Raw genomic sequence first — 14,989 nt, forward strand, 5'->3', positions numbered from 1 at the left:
AGCGCACTCAATAATTCATGAGTTTCTTTCCATGTTTGAGTAGAGCCTGTTGAAAATTTCTCAAGGAAACATTTTTCATCAGAAAATTCCAATTCCTGTGAACCAAAACTGCTTACAGGACAGGATATGCTTGGATACTTGTCTAATATATCTTTTTTTATCCAGTTTGTAATGGTTTTTAATCTATAATAATATAATTATGCAATAATAAAATATTTTAAATATGAAAAGGGTTGTTTGACTACAAGACAAAAGAATTTTTAAAAGGCAAAACAAACCGTTTCAATCAATCTTCACTGTGATTTTTTTATTCTTTTTAAACACAAACGTTTGAGAAGAAAAAAGATTCAAACTTGTTTTACTTTCAATTTAGGCTGGAAAATATTTTCATAACTTTTCCTGGGAAAAGGAAAACATTTCCTACTTTAGATCTAGTTATGAAGGTATTTTCATGCCTGTCCTAAAAAAAAAAAAAAGCTTTATATTGATGCAGATAAACCTCTCTTCGACCCTAGTGATGAGTGGAGTGTTAAATTTGTTATGTCTTTACTGTCGCTTTGATTCAGTTATTTTAAAATGAATGGCATTTGCATCAGAAGGCAGCAGAATAACCATTTCTTACCTTTAGTCTTTCTGTTACACCATCAGTGAAACTGACTGTGAATTCAGCAATTTTGGGGACTCTGAGTTTTCCTTTGTTCTTCTGGTCAGGCTGATATTCTGTTCTTGTTTTCACAATTACCTGGAAAATATCAACACTTTTAAGGTTTCTGCACACAGCATACATTTTTTTTTGTTATCTAAGCTTTTCTACATAAAGCATCCCCTGGACCTACACAAGTGTCTTAGAACCATAAATTAACACAAACTCATCATACCCTCAGGAACTAAGAGAGACAGATAAATAGTCAGGCAGATACACAGACCTAGACAGTGAGCTTATCACATTGAGTCTCACAATAACTGACAGCAAAATGTTTGACACCCACTTTCATTTAGGACTAGGCATATAATTTTTATATCGTATTCAACAGGCAGGACATGCAGAATAACAGCCCATCCTAAAGAAGAGCCTCACTTATTAAAAGCCCCATCCTAACAAGTTCCACTGAAGCCAATTTAAATTTAGGCCATTTGGTGTCTAATTTATTCAGGCTCCAGATTATCAATATTAATCTCATACTATCACCTTGGGTTTTCCCCAGAAGATCTCAGTGTCATTTGCTGACTAATCTAGGTCCTACTAATCTTATAAAAATGAGGTGTCTTACACCAATGGAGAAGCCGTAAGTGGCTTTTAAAAGGGTACGGTCAAATTACCAAAATTGCATTGTCAATCTACATTGAATTTATCTGTAATCTAGAATGACCCTAAATATTTTGGGTAAAATGCACCCACTGCAAACACAGAAAAAGTAACACCTAATGCCAGCTGCTCCCAGAGGGGACGAGCATTGGGGCTGTTCTCTGAAACTAACAGCCCTTCAGAGGAACAAGCGTATCCATCCCATTATACACAAGAATCTTAAAAGACTACCCATCCATGAGCCTATGCAGCTAAATAGTGTTGTAAGAGCGTGCCAGCATAGCCACATTTACTTACATCTTAGTCTGGCTGGAAAACGCAAGAGAAGACAAAATGGCCCTGTCTTCAGCACTGGCCAAGAGCTGGAGCTCACCCCCAGAGAGGGGGGCTGTGATTTGTCAGTACACACTACTCCACCACGCTTCCGCACAGGGTTCCCAATCCAGGGACAAGGTCCACAGAGCATACAATGGTTCGGTGTGGTTTGCAAGGTTCGGACAGGTTAAACACAAAAGGATAGAAAGAGTACCGAAGCTCTCGATCCCAGGGCCAACACTTCCACTTTTTGGCCTCCCATTCTGAATTGCAGGACTACACAGCCGTCAGCCTTGCCAAGGTGAAAATTAAACACTCCAGGGGTGGTGACTGGTTCATATGAGAGTCACAAGAGTGATCCTAAAGCTCTTTGTTAGAAACAAAGTCTGGAAGGATTGAAAAAAACTAAGTGATGCACAAGGTTGAGTTACTAGCTAATGAAGAACTTATTTCCAAATGAAGACAGCAAAGTCTGGTTTGGACCAGAGACAACCCCAGGTATTTAATCCTCCTGCACTTAATGCCATGTGAAAATCAGAGTGAGAGAAAATCAGCATGGAGTCATAAGCCAATTTTCTGGATTCAAATGCAAATCATTAAAGACTGATGAATATTCACATCCTTCAGTGAATCCCTCTCAACAATATTTATTACAGTAGCATCTGCATTAGACTTGGGAAGAAGAGCGGACAAAAAGCCACCCAAATATATTTATATTAGCATTTTCGAACTCAGGATTTCTGATGACACAACATAGATGATGGGAAATGACACATGGGGACAAGCTTGTTCGGCAGGTTTGGGATGAACACTAACCCTACTCTGAACCTACTACTGAATCAAACCCCACTATGCTCTGAAATGCAGTCCAGCACACTGTGGACCAAATAAAGCAAAGCTCCCTCTCCAGCCAAGACAAACTGGCCCAGGTTAGGTCTGAGTTACGAACAAGCAATAAGCTCTTTTTCTCACTCAAAAGGAGGCAAGTGCACTCAGGACTCCATGCAGCTGGCCCCTAGCTTTCCAGTCTCCTCGCTGGCCTTTTGTAAACCCAGTACAGTAAATTACAGAATGTCAGCCATCAACACCTGCCAACCAGTGTTCAGAAATTGCACTCATTCTGTTTTCAAACCTACCAGTCACAATATCCAATTCTCCCAAATTCATGCTTCCTGCTTGACATAAAACTTAGTTGCAGTCAAAATTTTTAAATATACATGAGTGCTTTTCCTCAAATTCTAATGTTACGTCTTAATGAAGGACCACAAAGCCAGAATGTAAGAAAAAAAAATTAAAAGCATTACTTGTTCCTAGATATAATTTAATTTTCTTCCACTCTGTCATTAATGCCAGTTTTCTTACACGTATTTTTTAACTGTTGTTACATTTAACCAATATCCTATAAGCAGGAAAGTTTAAATTATGCTGTCTACAGGGATACAGCTTGAGACTGAAAATAAACCCATGTAGTCCTTCACAAGGCATCAGATTCAAGTCCAGTAGCAATGTCTATCAGTCTACGAATAAATAGTAAGCTCAGTCCCCAGCCAGATCAGAAGCTACTTGAAACCCAATTTGCTGACCATGCCAGCAGCATGTGTGCGCAGAGCCATAGTCATCTGCTGGTCAGTGTTTTGCAGAGAAATTTGCAGAGGTATCAAAAAGCTTTAGAAAGGAGCTAAGAAGTACCTTTGCTAAATACCTTTTGGCATTGCAAAAGCTAAATATCTGCTCTCCAGAAGTATCTTTGTCAGACACCTGGTGGAATTACTCAGCAGAAGAAAGACAGGGCAGTCAGTAAGGTCTCCTCTTTAAAGGAGAGCACAGAAAAAAAATGACAAAGGACAAACAGAAAACTGAATACCTGTAGTGTGGGGGTGGCATTCAATATTGTGGCAGTAACGATAAAAATGCAATTTTGCTGAGGGCACGGGATGCACATATAGAAAAAAAGAGCTACTTCTTGTTCAGTTGCCTACAGTCTAAATAAATAAGCCCAAGCACGGATCCCACTTTTGAAGCAATGTTCACTCCCTCTCCATCCAACAAGCAAGCTGCCATCAGGAAGCCCACACAAAAGCTTCTGGAAATTGAGTTGTGTTCATCACACCCCTTGAGCCTCTTGCACTAGTGAGACCACCGCGGTCAGGGCTTCCTTAGCAGTTTCCAGAGACAGGAGTGAATGCTGCCAGATGATGATAGACAGATACACACACACACATACCCCACAGACAGTTTTTAGCAGAGTATTTGCAACACTGACATGCATTTGCTACATGCGTCAGTTGTGTCTCTGAAACAAGTCTAAATGGGAGCTCACCAAAACCCAAAAGAACTTTTCTAAAGCACCAAGTATTAATCTAAGTGCAAATTTAGAAAAGGAATAATTAATCTTATAAAGATTTTTTCCTATATTTTTAGCATTATTGTTTTTTGCTATTTTGGTTGTTTGTTCTGTTTTCATTTTCCAGTTTTCTGGTTTGGCTTGGGTGGGAAAGAAGATTTGTCTTCCCCCGTTCCCTGCCATCACTCCTTTTTCACTTTTTCTTTCCATTTTGTCATCGAGAAAAAATTCCTGGCAGTAAAGTCTTCCAGAAATTCTAACCGAATTGCTGCTGGATGTACAGTAATAAAAACCCCACTGACTCCACAGTCAGTGCAATGATCAGCTTTCATTTATCACTGGCTGCCCCAGAGCAGTTCCATCAGAGCCCAGGATCCCGCTGTTTCAATGCAAACAAGGTACATTCATCTCACACCACGACAGGTTTCCTGGGAGAGCTACTGGCGTTTATTATAAACCACAGCAAACAGAATGATCCCCATTCCCTCTTCTTGTCCGTTTTACAGCTTTGCTGACTTCAGTAGAGTTATTCTTGATTGAAACCAGTGAAAGGGAGTATAAAATTGGGGTCCTGTGTAGGTTTCACTGAAGTGAAAGAAATGCCCATCTCCTCATTCCCTTCTCTGCAATGTTGCTACGCTGGAAATAAACTGCTGTAAGGGGGTAACTTCCAGAGCTGGCAGCACTGCTTGGCTGTGCTCTGGCCTCCTGAGTACAGACAATAAATGCAAACAATCAACCCAGTGCTTAAATGGAAAAGTAGTCTCTTGAATACTCCCCAAGAAGACAATTAGCCCCCTCTCCACCCCCACTGCAGCAACACCATTATGCCCATTCTCTGCACTTGCCTCCTTGAGCTCCCGCCTCCTCCTGCACACTCCCTAAGGCTTGTCTTAACTCATACTCCTCATGGTGAGAAGGGTCTGGCTGTTTTAGGTTGGCATCCCTAACCGTGAGCTTACTGGGGCAGAGAAGCCCCATGAGGGGCTTCTCATGAAGCAACCTGCGCACCTGCCAATGAATATTAAAAAGCAAGAGCAGTCCCATCAGCTTTTTGGATTGTCTGAGTCTTTGCAATTGCCAGATAAATACCCTTTGAACTTTTTTGGACACTTGTCGGCCTTTGTGTTTCGTTATCTAGGCCCTGATCCAGCACCAGTTCATGCCTGTGCCTCACTTCGTGTGTTGTGGTTGTCCACCAAAGACAGCAGCCTCCCTGCCAGCTCAGTCCAGCCTATCTACAGCAGTTTAAAGACAGATGGAGTGGATGGAGTCTAGAAGAATACTAGCTTAGAGGATCTCCCTGCAAATTATGTTGCTGCTGTAACCTGTTCTCAAAGTTTTCACACTATTTCCCAGAGCCCCTCCACCTTCAAACTGCAGAGAGACTGCTATTTACGACAGATGCAATAGAGGGGACGCAAATAAATTACCTTCGACTTTCTTCATTTTACATCCAAAATAACACTCTTCTTTGAAAGTTGCTTCCTAGCTGAAGTTTGCAGACTGATTGTAAGAATACAAGAAAAGAGAAAAGGGCTTCCACAGAGCAGCAAAAAGACACGTCTAATTACGGGAATCCACACTGCCAGTCCTTGCAGCTTCCTCCAAAACTAAGTTTATCTAGCATTTGAACTCATTAACTTCCAATTCAGGGAAGCACTTACGCATGCAAGTAGTTCTATTAACATCAGCAGGATTAGTCAGATATTTAAAGTTAAGTGTGCATTTAAGCGCTTTGGCCAGATCAGAGCTTAAGCTGGCTTCAGTCACCTTCCCACAGCCAGTTGTAATACCAATGCACAGGGCTCCTGTGGCATTCTTCAGCAAGACTGCTCAAAGCACTTCACATACCAGCATGACCCCAGTATCCCCATATTACTGATGGAGGAGTAGCAAAAAAAAGAAAAAAAGAAAAAGCAGTTTAGTAATGTGCTGAGTCACACCAGCAATTGGTTGTTGAGTCGGGAAGACAGACCACGGTGCGCTGCTACTTACAGTGCACCGTGTTTTCTCAGGTTTTCATTAACTGAGCGATAATAGTAACTCCAGCATATTCTCCATATCAATATAACATTTTTGGGATTAGGGGCTAGCAAGAGATATGGCTGGGGTGGGTAGGAAGTCAGATGCTTTATCAAAAATGGCAGCGCTCTGCAGAATTGTTGTCCTCAATCATCCTAGGTTAGCAGGTGTAAAAACACTCTCCATGTCTTGAAAGGTTTTTACTGTCAATTCTCTTTCTTGCATCTTCTGGTTCCTCATTCCAATCCCTCAAAAGCTTTTCTGCAAGATCTCGGTAGCAGACTACAAAGAATGGCCTGTAAAAGTTATAAAAACCCAAACACAACCTGACAACAAGCCGTATCTATCATGCTGCTCTGCACGAGCAAGATTTTTCTAATGATGCTGTTTGCTAATACATTTATCGAGTCCTAAACCTAAATGCACTTATTATTCTAGGCTTAATGCTAGTGACACCACTGGTATCAACAGGAAACCTTTCCTTGGCTTTAATGAATGCAGGACCAGGCACCTTCTCTGCAGCGATGCTTTGGAAAATTGTAGGTGTGCTGAGGTGAGAAACAACAGATGATAGTCTGCGTACACCAGCAGGAAATCCATCATCGACAACCTTGAGAAAGTAAACAGTAGGAGAGTGCTGGGAAATCTAGAGATTTTGGATGCTGAAAGAAAAAAGAAAGCAAGCTTCTAACCAAGTGGACTATATTAAAAGCATTTGCTTTCAGGAGGAAGGAGCAGAGTAGACGTGAAATGTGACAAATGGAAAAATATCACATTAAGCATGGAACCTTAAAAAGGATTTTCCTGCAATGGGATGAAGTAAGTGTTTCAGAAAATGAACTGATACGAATTCTGAGTCTTGTCTCAGACTGGCTAAATGTAACATCATTTATTGCCACTTTATATTTCCATTTGAGCTCTATGGTTTTCCCTGAAGAAATGAGTAATAATATTTAACATAACTGGCATTGTGAAAACTTTAAATTATTCATTTGGAAAAGGACATGCAGCCCTGCTGTAATTCTCACTTCACTGCCACGGTGCATGTAATATATTGTGGTTCAGGTGCTGCAAAGTGCAAACCATAAAAATTTAAAATACTACTTCCCAGGATTATTAATAATGAAGAGTCTCTCACTCAAAGTGGCTTTCAGATTGACACAAGAGATAAACAAAATGTGTTTCTCCGACCAAGGAGAAAGGTTTCCTCCAAGTTCAAAGCTGGACTCTGTAGTCCCACAAAATGGTTGTAACACACCCATCAGTTTCCATGTGGATTAGCCATGCTCACTTTTAAATGAAAATGAGACTCTTGGCTTCCAAAGACATGACCTTCTTCATTCCTTGCAGAGAGAGAAGAGAAAATATAAACTTATCATTGGCACTGACATCATGGTTTCCTTTGCTTCCATTACCCAACTGAGCATCAATAGCTGAGAAAGACCTTAGACCAAGTCCCAGCTGTAGTGTGCTGTCCAGGTTACTGACGATAGCAAAACGGTGACCCCCAGTCTTGGCACTAAACCTGCTGTGACTGAGTCGGTTTCTATGCTTATGTGCTACAAGCCAAGGGATGGCTAAAACTCACCACCTGCTTGCATACAAAATTCTCCAGTGACCTACAAGCTCTAATCCTCACACACAGCCAGCTTCAAAGAGCAAATGAGATGTGCACGTTGCCAACAGTAGCTGAAGTTAAAATACTTAGCAGTAAAAGAGTATCAGACAAGAGATGGAAAAATCATGTTTCAGGGCTTAAAACAATCTCTTTCTTTGCAGGCTTGGGATGAAACATTCATAGACAGGAGCAGCTCCATGCCTACTGCAGCATCTCTTGTACCTCCTTCTCACTCTTGCGCTGGCTACTGCTAGAAACAGGACATGTTGGACTGGATGGACTAGTAATCTGAGACTACCTGGCAATCACCACGCTGCAAATTCCCAAATTTTTAGACAATTAGGTCTTTAAAAACTTTCCCAAATAATTACGACTATGTCCCATCCCATGGGAGAGACAGCTGTGCTTCCAAATCTACAGGATGAACACATCTCAGCAGGCAGACTTCCCAGAGATTAGTATTGAAATTGGCATTTGGGATGTATGTAATGGTAGTCCCCATGGCATCCTAGTCACTATTTAAATACATGGAATGCCTGAAACATCAAGCAGCAAAAAGAAGGTAAAAAAAAAAAAGGATGCCCGGGGATCAAATCCATAGTCAATGGAGAAAGCCACAGTCAGTAGAAACACTCTGCTTTTTTTTTTCCCGTATCAGCTCATCTAATGGATGTTGTGCTGGAAATGAGTTTCACAGAGGGTGGTAGAAAAAAGTGGTCTCCTGAATCAGTGCCAGGAGGATATTCCAGGCATAAGGAACATCACAAAAGGACAAAGACAGCAAATGTAATCAGCCCTGGCATCACCGATGAAAGGCAGCACAGAACGCGAAGGCTGCATTGGGAGCTGAAAGCAGCTGAGAAGGGAAAGGCATAGCTCGCAAGCACAAAGGGAGCTTGGAAATTATTCAGCTAAGTCTCCCTACAAATCCCTAGGTGACCATAACCATCAGGAACCCACAGGAGGCTGTGAAGGGCTAACAAAAATTGATTTCAGTAGGTTCAGCCAGGAGATGGTATAGCAAAGCAGACAAAAGAATCAATCACTCAGCTATAGTGATGGTAAATTGGCCAGGGTAAATTAGCAGAGCTCCATTGATTTCATCTAAACTACACTGATTTACACCAGTCAAGAATCCTGCCCAGTCTTACTTTCCAGACCAGTAAGTAACTGGTATGCAGGGTTCACGTCACAGTCTTGCTGAAATAACTTCCACCTGCAGCAATGGGCTTTCATGTTAAAATAAAGAATAGATTGCAACAGGCTTAGCCAAACATCCATACCCTAACAGACTTTTCCTGTGTCCTTTTCTGCTGTTTCTGCGGAATGCAGCTCTAGGAATTGCAGTGCAGACATAACTGGATTTAAAAGGGGCAATGGAGCTCACAAAACCAGACATGAGCTAGCTTTAAACAACGTAATTCAGACACCAATAGCAGTGCAGTTAAGAAGAGAAATTTCTGCACAGGCTACACAAATCCTGAGACTTTCCACACTCAAGAGCTGCAGCGGCAACATGTCATCTGTATGCAAGTGAGGTAGTTCAATGCTACCCCAGGTGTCTGTGAAGGCTGTGCGCACACACTTGGATTGCAGCACAGCCCTGCCGCAAGTGGATTGCCTGTGCACAGAGGTGTTCAGTGTGCTATAGGGGAAGGCTAGCCCAACAGCAGCTATATCCGAAGAGGAGAAGCGTGAACTGCCAAGGACCTCAAGTAGGGCTGCCCAAGACATGCAAACAAAATCAAAAGGTTACCCCAGAAACACTGCACTGCCAGAGTGAGCGTTGCTGCAAATATTTATTACAGCTTAATGAGCAGAGGCGGTGTTTACATTCAGATACACATTTAGAGGACAAATGGATTTGCCCAGTGCAGAAGGGGGACAAATGTCACAGGAGAGGAAGGCTCAGACTTTGTTATTTGTGGGGATTAAGCAGACTATCCCTAGTGGAGAAAGGAAAGGATGGGGAAAGGCAAGACAGCCTGCCCGTTCCTTCATATTTGTAATGCTCTCTTTTTATTCCCTTTCTTTTATTCACGCTTTCTTTCCCTTTGCATCCTCCTCCTCCCTTTTACTCTTCCTTCCTTCAACTGCCACAATTAATAGCCCTGCCCCATCTCTCCTTTTGCCATTTGCTCCCTCCCACCAAACTCACCAGCAGCGTGAGCAGGAGCATAGACGCCTGTCCCTGGCTGCATCAGGAGCCTTCCCAGACAGCGGCAGAGAAGGCTGAGCTGCCTCTGGCCTCACCACGTGCAGGAGCACCCGAAACCAGCTCCCTGCTGCCCTGACGGCGTGTGCCTTCAGGCTGGCTAGAGCCGCCATGCACTGCTGGGCTTCGCAGAGGGCAGGCTGACATCAGTATTTCAGGACAGAGCTGCAAGTAGTCCCCTAGGTACAAAAGCACTCACCCAGTGTACTATTAATTATGCCTGCTCAGCTGGCCAGGACAAAACATTATTTTCTGTTAAACCAATAGGGACAGGCGGTGAACACAAGGGACCCTTCTGATTTTCAGGAACTCTTGATTACTCTGTGTAACCGCATGGCCTCGGCCACTCAGAGAAGGGTGCAGCCAGGGAGAGCAAGAGGAAGGAGCATGGGCTGGGAAAAGCATTTGAAGAGAGCAGTTACATCTATTTTTTTCTTTCTTGGGTTGGATGGCAGGAATTTGTCACCAGAGAAATTATTTCTCAAACCTCCAGATGCATTCAAAATAAAGAACAATGGACCACATGATAAGCTTTCTGCAGCTTTCCCCACAAAAGAGACGCCGGATGTTTTTTTCAGCCCTGACAATAGCTTTCATACACTTTTGTGTTATGTAAAATTAGGATTTTTACTGCCAGAACAGAGGCATTTCCTGCTGGATTATACTGAAGCGAGCCTGTGAGACCAAGGGGTCCCCAGTTGTTGGTCTCATTTAAAATTTCAGTGAAACAGTATGGTCCCTGAAAAGCTGCATATCTTTTAGCATTATCATTGCAGAGACACATAACAATTACAGCCAAAGCACTTTGTCTACACCTAGGAAAACAAGTGAACAGCTAGCCTTTTCCCCTTTGGTCCTAAAAGAAAAAAGACTTCTTTTTTTGGTTTTTGAATAAGAAGAAATGAAATTCAGAGACATAAAAAGCCAGGTTAAGGATTTGTCACCAGTGATGGCTGTTATTCCTATTACATGGATGGATTTCAGCAAAAAGGCCACGCAAAAATTATTTAAGAGCATCTTTCTCTGCCTTCTGCAAATGCCACCCCAGCAAGAGAACAGGGGGCAAGGGAAATGCTTGAATATAGTCAATAAATATAAATACACAGCAGGCTTAGCACCCTAGGGGAGAAATTACTGTCCCGAGTACATTTCTCCCCTTGCAGCCATACAACTGCTGACAGAACGAGGAGAATGCTGATGCTGCAGGAGGACTAGCACGAGCCTTAGGAGGAGATATCCTCGTTCGGTGGAAAAAGAAATAGTCAGTCCAGTGGCCAATAATTTTTAAAAAAGTTGCCAAATTCAAGCCTCCTGAATTCCTGCCTGGATTTTTCCAACAGCATCAAGGCACAAGTCAGAGGGAGGTGCTAAGCTCACAGCATTTTGAAAAACAAGCCTGTTTGTTAGGATAGCATCCCCAAAAGGACAGCCAACAAGTTTAAGCATACCTTTAAGAAAGTGTTTCCCCCTATCACCCCCCACATGATTTCTTATAATCAAGGAACTATCTGAAAAGAGATGGGCTTCAGGGATTACATCACATGAGCAAACGCCTCATTTTTATATTCTTTCTCTGTATCCTTTCTCTGAAAGGGGAGCCAGACACAGAAAACACTTTGAAAGAGATGAAGCTATGGTGAAACACCTACAGAGGTTAATGCTGAGAGTCACTTCGAGTGACTCTCAAGTGATCCAGTTACAAAAATATCCTTAAAATGAAGAAAAATCAGGTATTTAAAGCCCTTAAAACACAATTTTCAGTTTGTAGATTCCATAGGCTTTGTGGGGTGCTTTTAAGGATCTGCAAAGGTAAGTATAGTGACAAACAATAGGTTTGTTTTTCTTCAACTTGCATGCAGGTGTCCAAGACCCAACTGGAAAAAGCCTGTAAATTAACAGAGCTTGCAAACCTTTGCCATGCAATATACATACACCAGGTGAAGGCATTATTGCACACTGATAATAACAGCAGGGGGGTTGCCCCGCAGAGACCTAGTATACTCTTTTATCACTAGCCAAAGCCTGTACTACTCCTCCTTTATCAGACAGACTGAAGCTAGAGCAAGTACACAGCCCCAGCTTGCAGTCAAACCTCCTTGCTCTGGTTTTGATGCACCCTGGATTGCCCCAAACCCAAGGTTAGATCCAGGTTGAGCAAGCGCTCACATTGTCTTAAATGAAGATACCCTCTGATGGTGAAGAGAAGCCCAGAAATAGGAGGTTTTTTTTGTTTGTTTTTTTTTTTTTAAGATTACACTTACAGGAAAACGCCAGGCCGCACCAGCTCTTTGTTGCAGAGGCAAAGGCGATGTGGTTCGCAGCAGCTGCCGGGCAGGCAGGGAGCAGGGCTGGGAGCATTGCCTCCTTGTGGTTACAAGTCAGCAGCAATGGGATTGCATTTAAGAAAACGAGCGAGCAAAGCTCTTCTGAGCTGTTGCACACGGACCCCAACACCAAACCTGGTTTGGCTCTGGTCATTTATGCAGCACCCCATGCAAGAGGCACAGAAAGCACCTTGGCTTATGTTCTCACTCTCCCAAGCTAAAAATCAACTGTTGGCAGGTTTTAGGAATAGACAGGAAAAAAGTCAAATCGATTTTAGGGTTGTTTTTTTTAACCCTGCCTCCTGACTGCAAGACAAGTCCAAACAAGAATACACTCCGAAAGACTTGAAATCCATGTCTACTCTTCCTCGGGCTCACACTCTGACTGAATTCAGTAGCGGCTTTGCTTTCCTAAGTACGAAGCTGAAATTTCCTCCTATCGCTTAACCTTTGCCCAAGCTTTTCAGCTGAGGCTCAACTCCTTATTAGCAGGTCTTTAAAACAGACCTTCTGCCCTAGGGTAAACTCATCCCAACAGAATCTGTTCTACAAAGAGCAAAGGAAAAAGACTGAATTATTTTGCTTTTATCATAAATAACCTCTTCTTGTGAACGGATCTCCAGTCGCCGTTAACTCCAGGCCTACCGCACATAGGAGCTGAACCACGGCCTGCAGAAATCAATACCATTGACTCCAATCTGAATCATGCTTAGCGGTCTTGGAGATACATCCCACTCTTCCAGCAAAGAAAAATATGGATGTCAGCAGATGCATTGACAGTAATGTATGCTAACGAAGGTAATGTAACCTAACAACATGTGAATTATTGATGTAGGCATGTTTAAACAGAAAAATCAGCAAGGAATCACACCAGACCAATACACTCCAGTGTTTGTTCACCAACAGGCAATTGGAACGTGATGGTCATGAGAACACTCATTACCACTTTATTACTTGAAAGGATTTTTGTTAGGTTATCCATGTCTCACCTGATACATGGGTCATTTATTTCACATCGTGTGACACTGTGTGATCTCAATGAGCCATTTGTACTAGCATCAAATGAGTTACTTTTACACATCTATAGTTTCCTCTGAACTTTTCAGACGTTTATGATAAATCATACTGCTTTGCCTGAATTATTTTCCTTAATCTTATTTATCAGTCATAGATAAGGGCTGGTTTAGTCTCTCATTCGGAACAATTCATGGAAGCGTAAAACTGCTGAATGCAGCTAAGTTGCTCCTGATTGCCATGAGGCACATGGAGAATGAAACTAGCTCCTTTGTCTGGCGCGGCTCTGGTTCCCAGGATGTCAAGGCAGCTGACTCAGCTCTATCATAAAATAAACATAGTTTGTCTATCTAAACAGTTTTATCACATCCATGTTCTCCTAATGTATTTAGAGAAAATTTATTTTGTACTACAGTAAAAACAGGATATGTGTTCAATAATCATCAGTGTTAATTTTACTATTATTCCATTATCCTGTGAGATCTAATCATTCTGTCTGTACTTTCGGGTGAGTTGGCTCCATCTCTGTGGTATCTGGGAACTACATTGCAGACAGGCTTTCTTTTTGTAAGGACTGTTGGGGCATACGGATTTTTATGGTCTCATCATGTCCTCACCAGGTTATATTGATATGCAGCGTCACTGCATTGATATAGACAAAAGATTTCCTAGCACATACTGCATCTAAAAACCCCCAACCACCAAACCGCAGCCAATCGCCAACGCACATTTCTGGACATTTCAGTGCTGCATTCAGTTCTGAGAGTGTTGAGTGGGCAGGGGAGAAAGCTGTCCCCTGGCTGGAGCCAATCGGGGAAACGAATCCCTGGATTGCTCCATCGCTACCCATGCATGGGGGAACTCAGCCGCTCTCTTCGGAGAAATCAGCATCCTCAATGCCCAAGTAAGCTTTGCAAAGCCATGGAGAAGAAAACAAACCTTAACCGAGATAATTAAAATAGCTCCTTATTTCAGAAGAGTTATCACATTACTCTCAATGCAAGCAATTAATCTTACTGATAATAACAGCAATGCATTGTAAACTGCTCCTCAGTTTCTCCAGCACTTGCAAGAGAAACGCACTAAGCCTTTTCCAGTTGTATTTATAAAGGAATATTTGGGCTTTTTTTGAGGAGGGAAGGAGTTGGGGGACAGTTACGTGCTTATTCGCCATGTTAAAACAGATAAACACGCTACAAAAGATAACCCCTTTTAATTTATTGAATAGACACTATGCCACAGTGCTTATCATCAGAGACCAGTAAGTCACCAAGGCAGTGAAAACCAAGGGGCATGTATGTGTGCGTAATCATGCAGGAGCACCATTTGGTTTTGTTTTACCTTTTCCGGAGCCGGGAACTGCAGGTGATTTACTTCCAAAGGTGTGATCAAAGGAACTGTTTGAAAACCATCTTCGTTGGATGGTTGTTTGTTGTTCTTGTCGTTCAAATTACTCCCCAGCTTCACCATTCTTGGACCTTGCTTTCCAGACCTAAAACCAGCAAGATGATCAATGTCACAAGGGCAGTGGGAAGAGCAGGATTTCTGCCTTACCCTGCTCGGTTTGACTTAGCGTACCGGTTGCCTGGGCTTTTACACCTGGGTTTCTAGACACACCGCATACCACACCACGACTTGACTACACACATGCATTTTGCCGTGCCTTACGCAGACACCCCACAAACACCCCTTAAAAACCCCCGCTGTGAGCGCAAGCACGGCTGCTCCCAACGCACCGACACCGCAAACGGCATTACCGATCGGGACTGCCACCGCCACCGGAACAACCGCAAACATTCACAGGGACGGTGCGCATCTCCCGCTGGCG

The 14,989-nt window shown here is 42.6% G+C and overlaps 1 protein-coding gene across 2 annotated transcripts in view; it reads right to left on the minus strand.

Annotated features, from left to right (window-relative positions):
- LOC103912234 (neuron-specific protein family member 2) overlaps positions 1–14,653 on the minus strand; it is a 35,824-nt gene extending 21,171 nt beyond the window's left edge. The window contains exons 1-2 of one of the 2 annotated variants that reach the window (XM_009318471.1): positions 14,503–14,653; positions 623–742 (exon numbers count right to left, since the gene is read on the minus strand). In XM_009318471.1, coding sequence (XP_009316746.1) covers positions 623–742; positions 14,503–14,631 — 249 coding nt within the window. In that variant the 5' untranslated portion in view covers positions 14,632–14,653. The remainder of the gene's footprint in view (positions 1–622; positions 743–14,502) is intronic. The other variant, XM_009318472.1, reaches the window with a different exon arrangement.
- Between the last annotated feature and the right edge of the window lie 336 nt (positions 14,654–14,989).

This window comes from Pygoscelis adeliae, unplaced genomic scaffold (genome assembly GCF_000699105.1).
Source record: "Pygoscelis adeliae isolate BGI_AS28 unplaced genomic scaffold, ASM69910v1 Scaffold42, whole genome shotgun sequence".
Classification (NCBI taxonomy): domain Eukaryota; kingdom Metazoa; phylum Chordata; class Aves; order Sphenisciformes; family Spheniscidae; genus Pygoscelis; species Pygoscelis adeliae.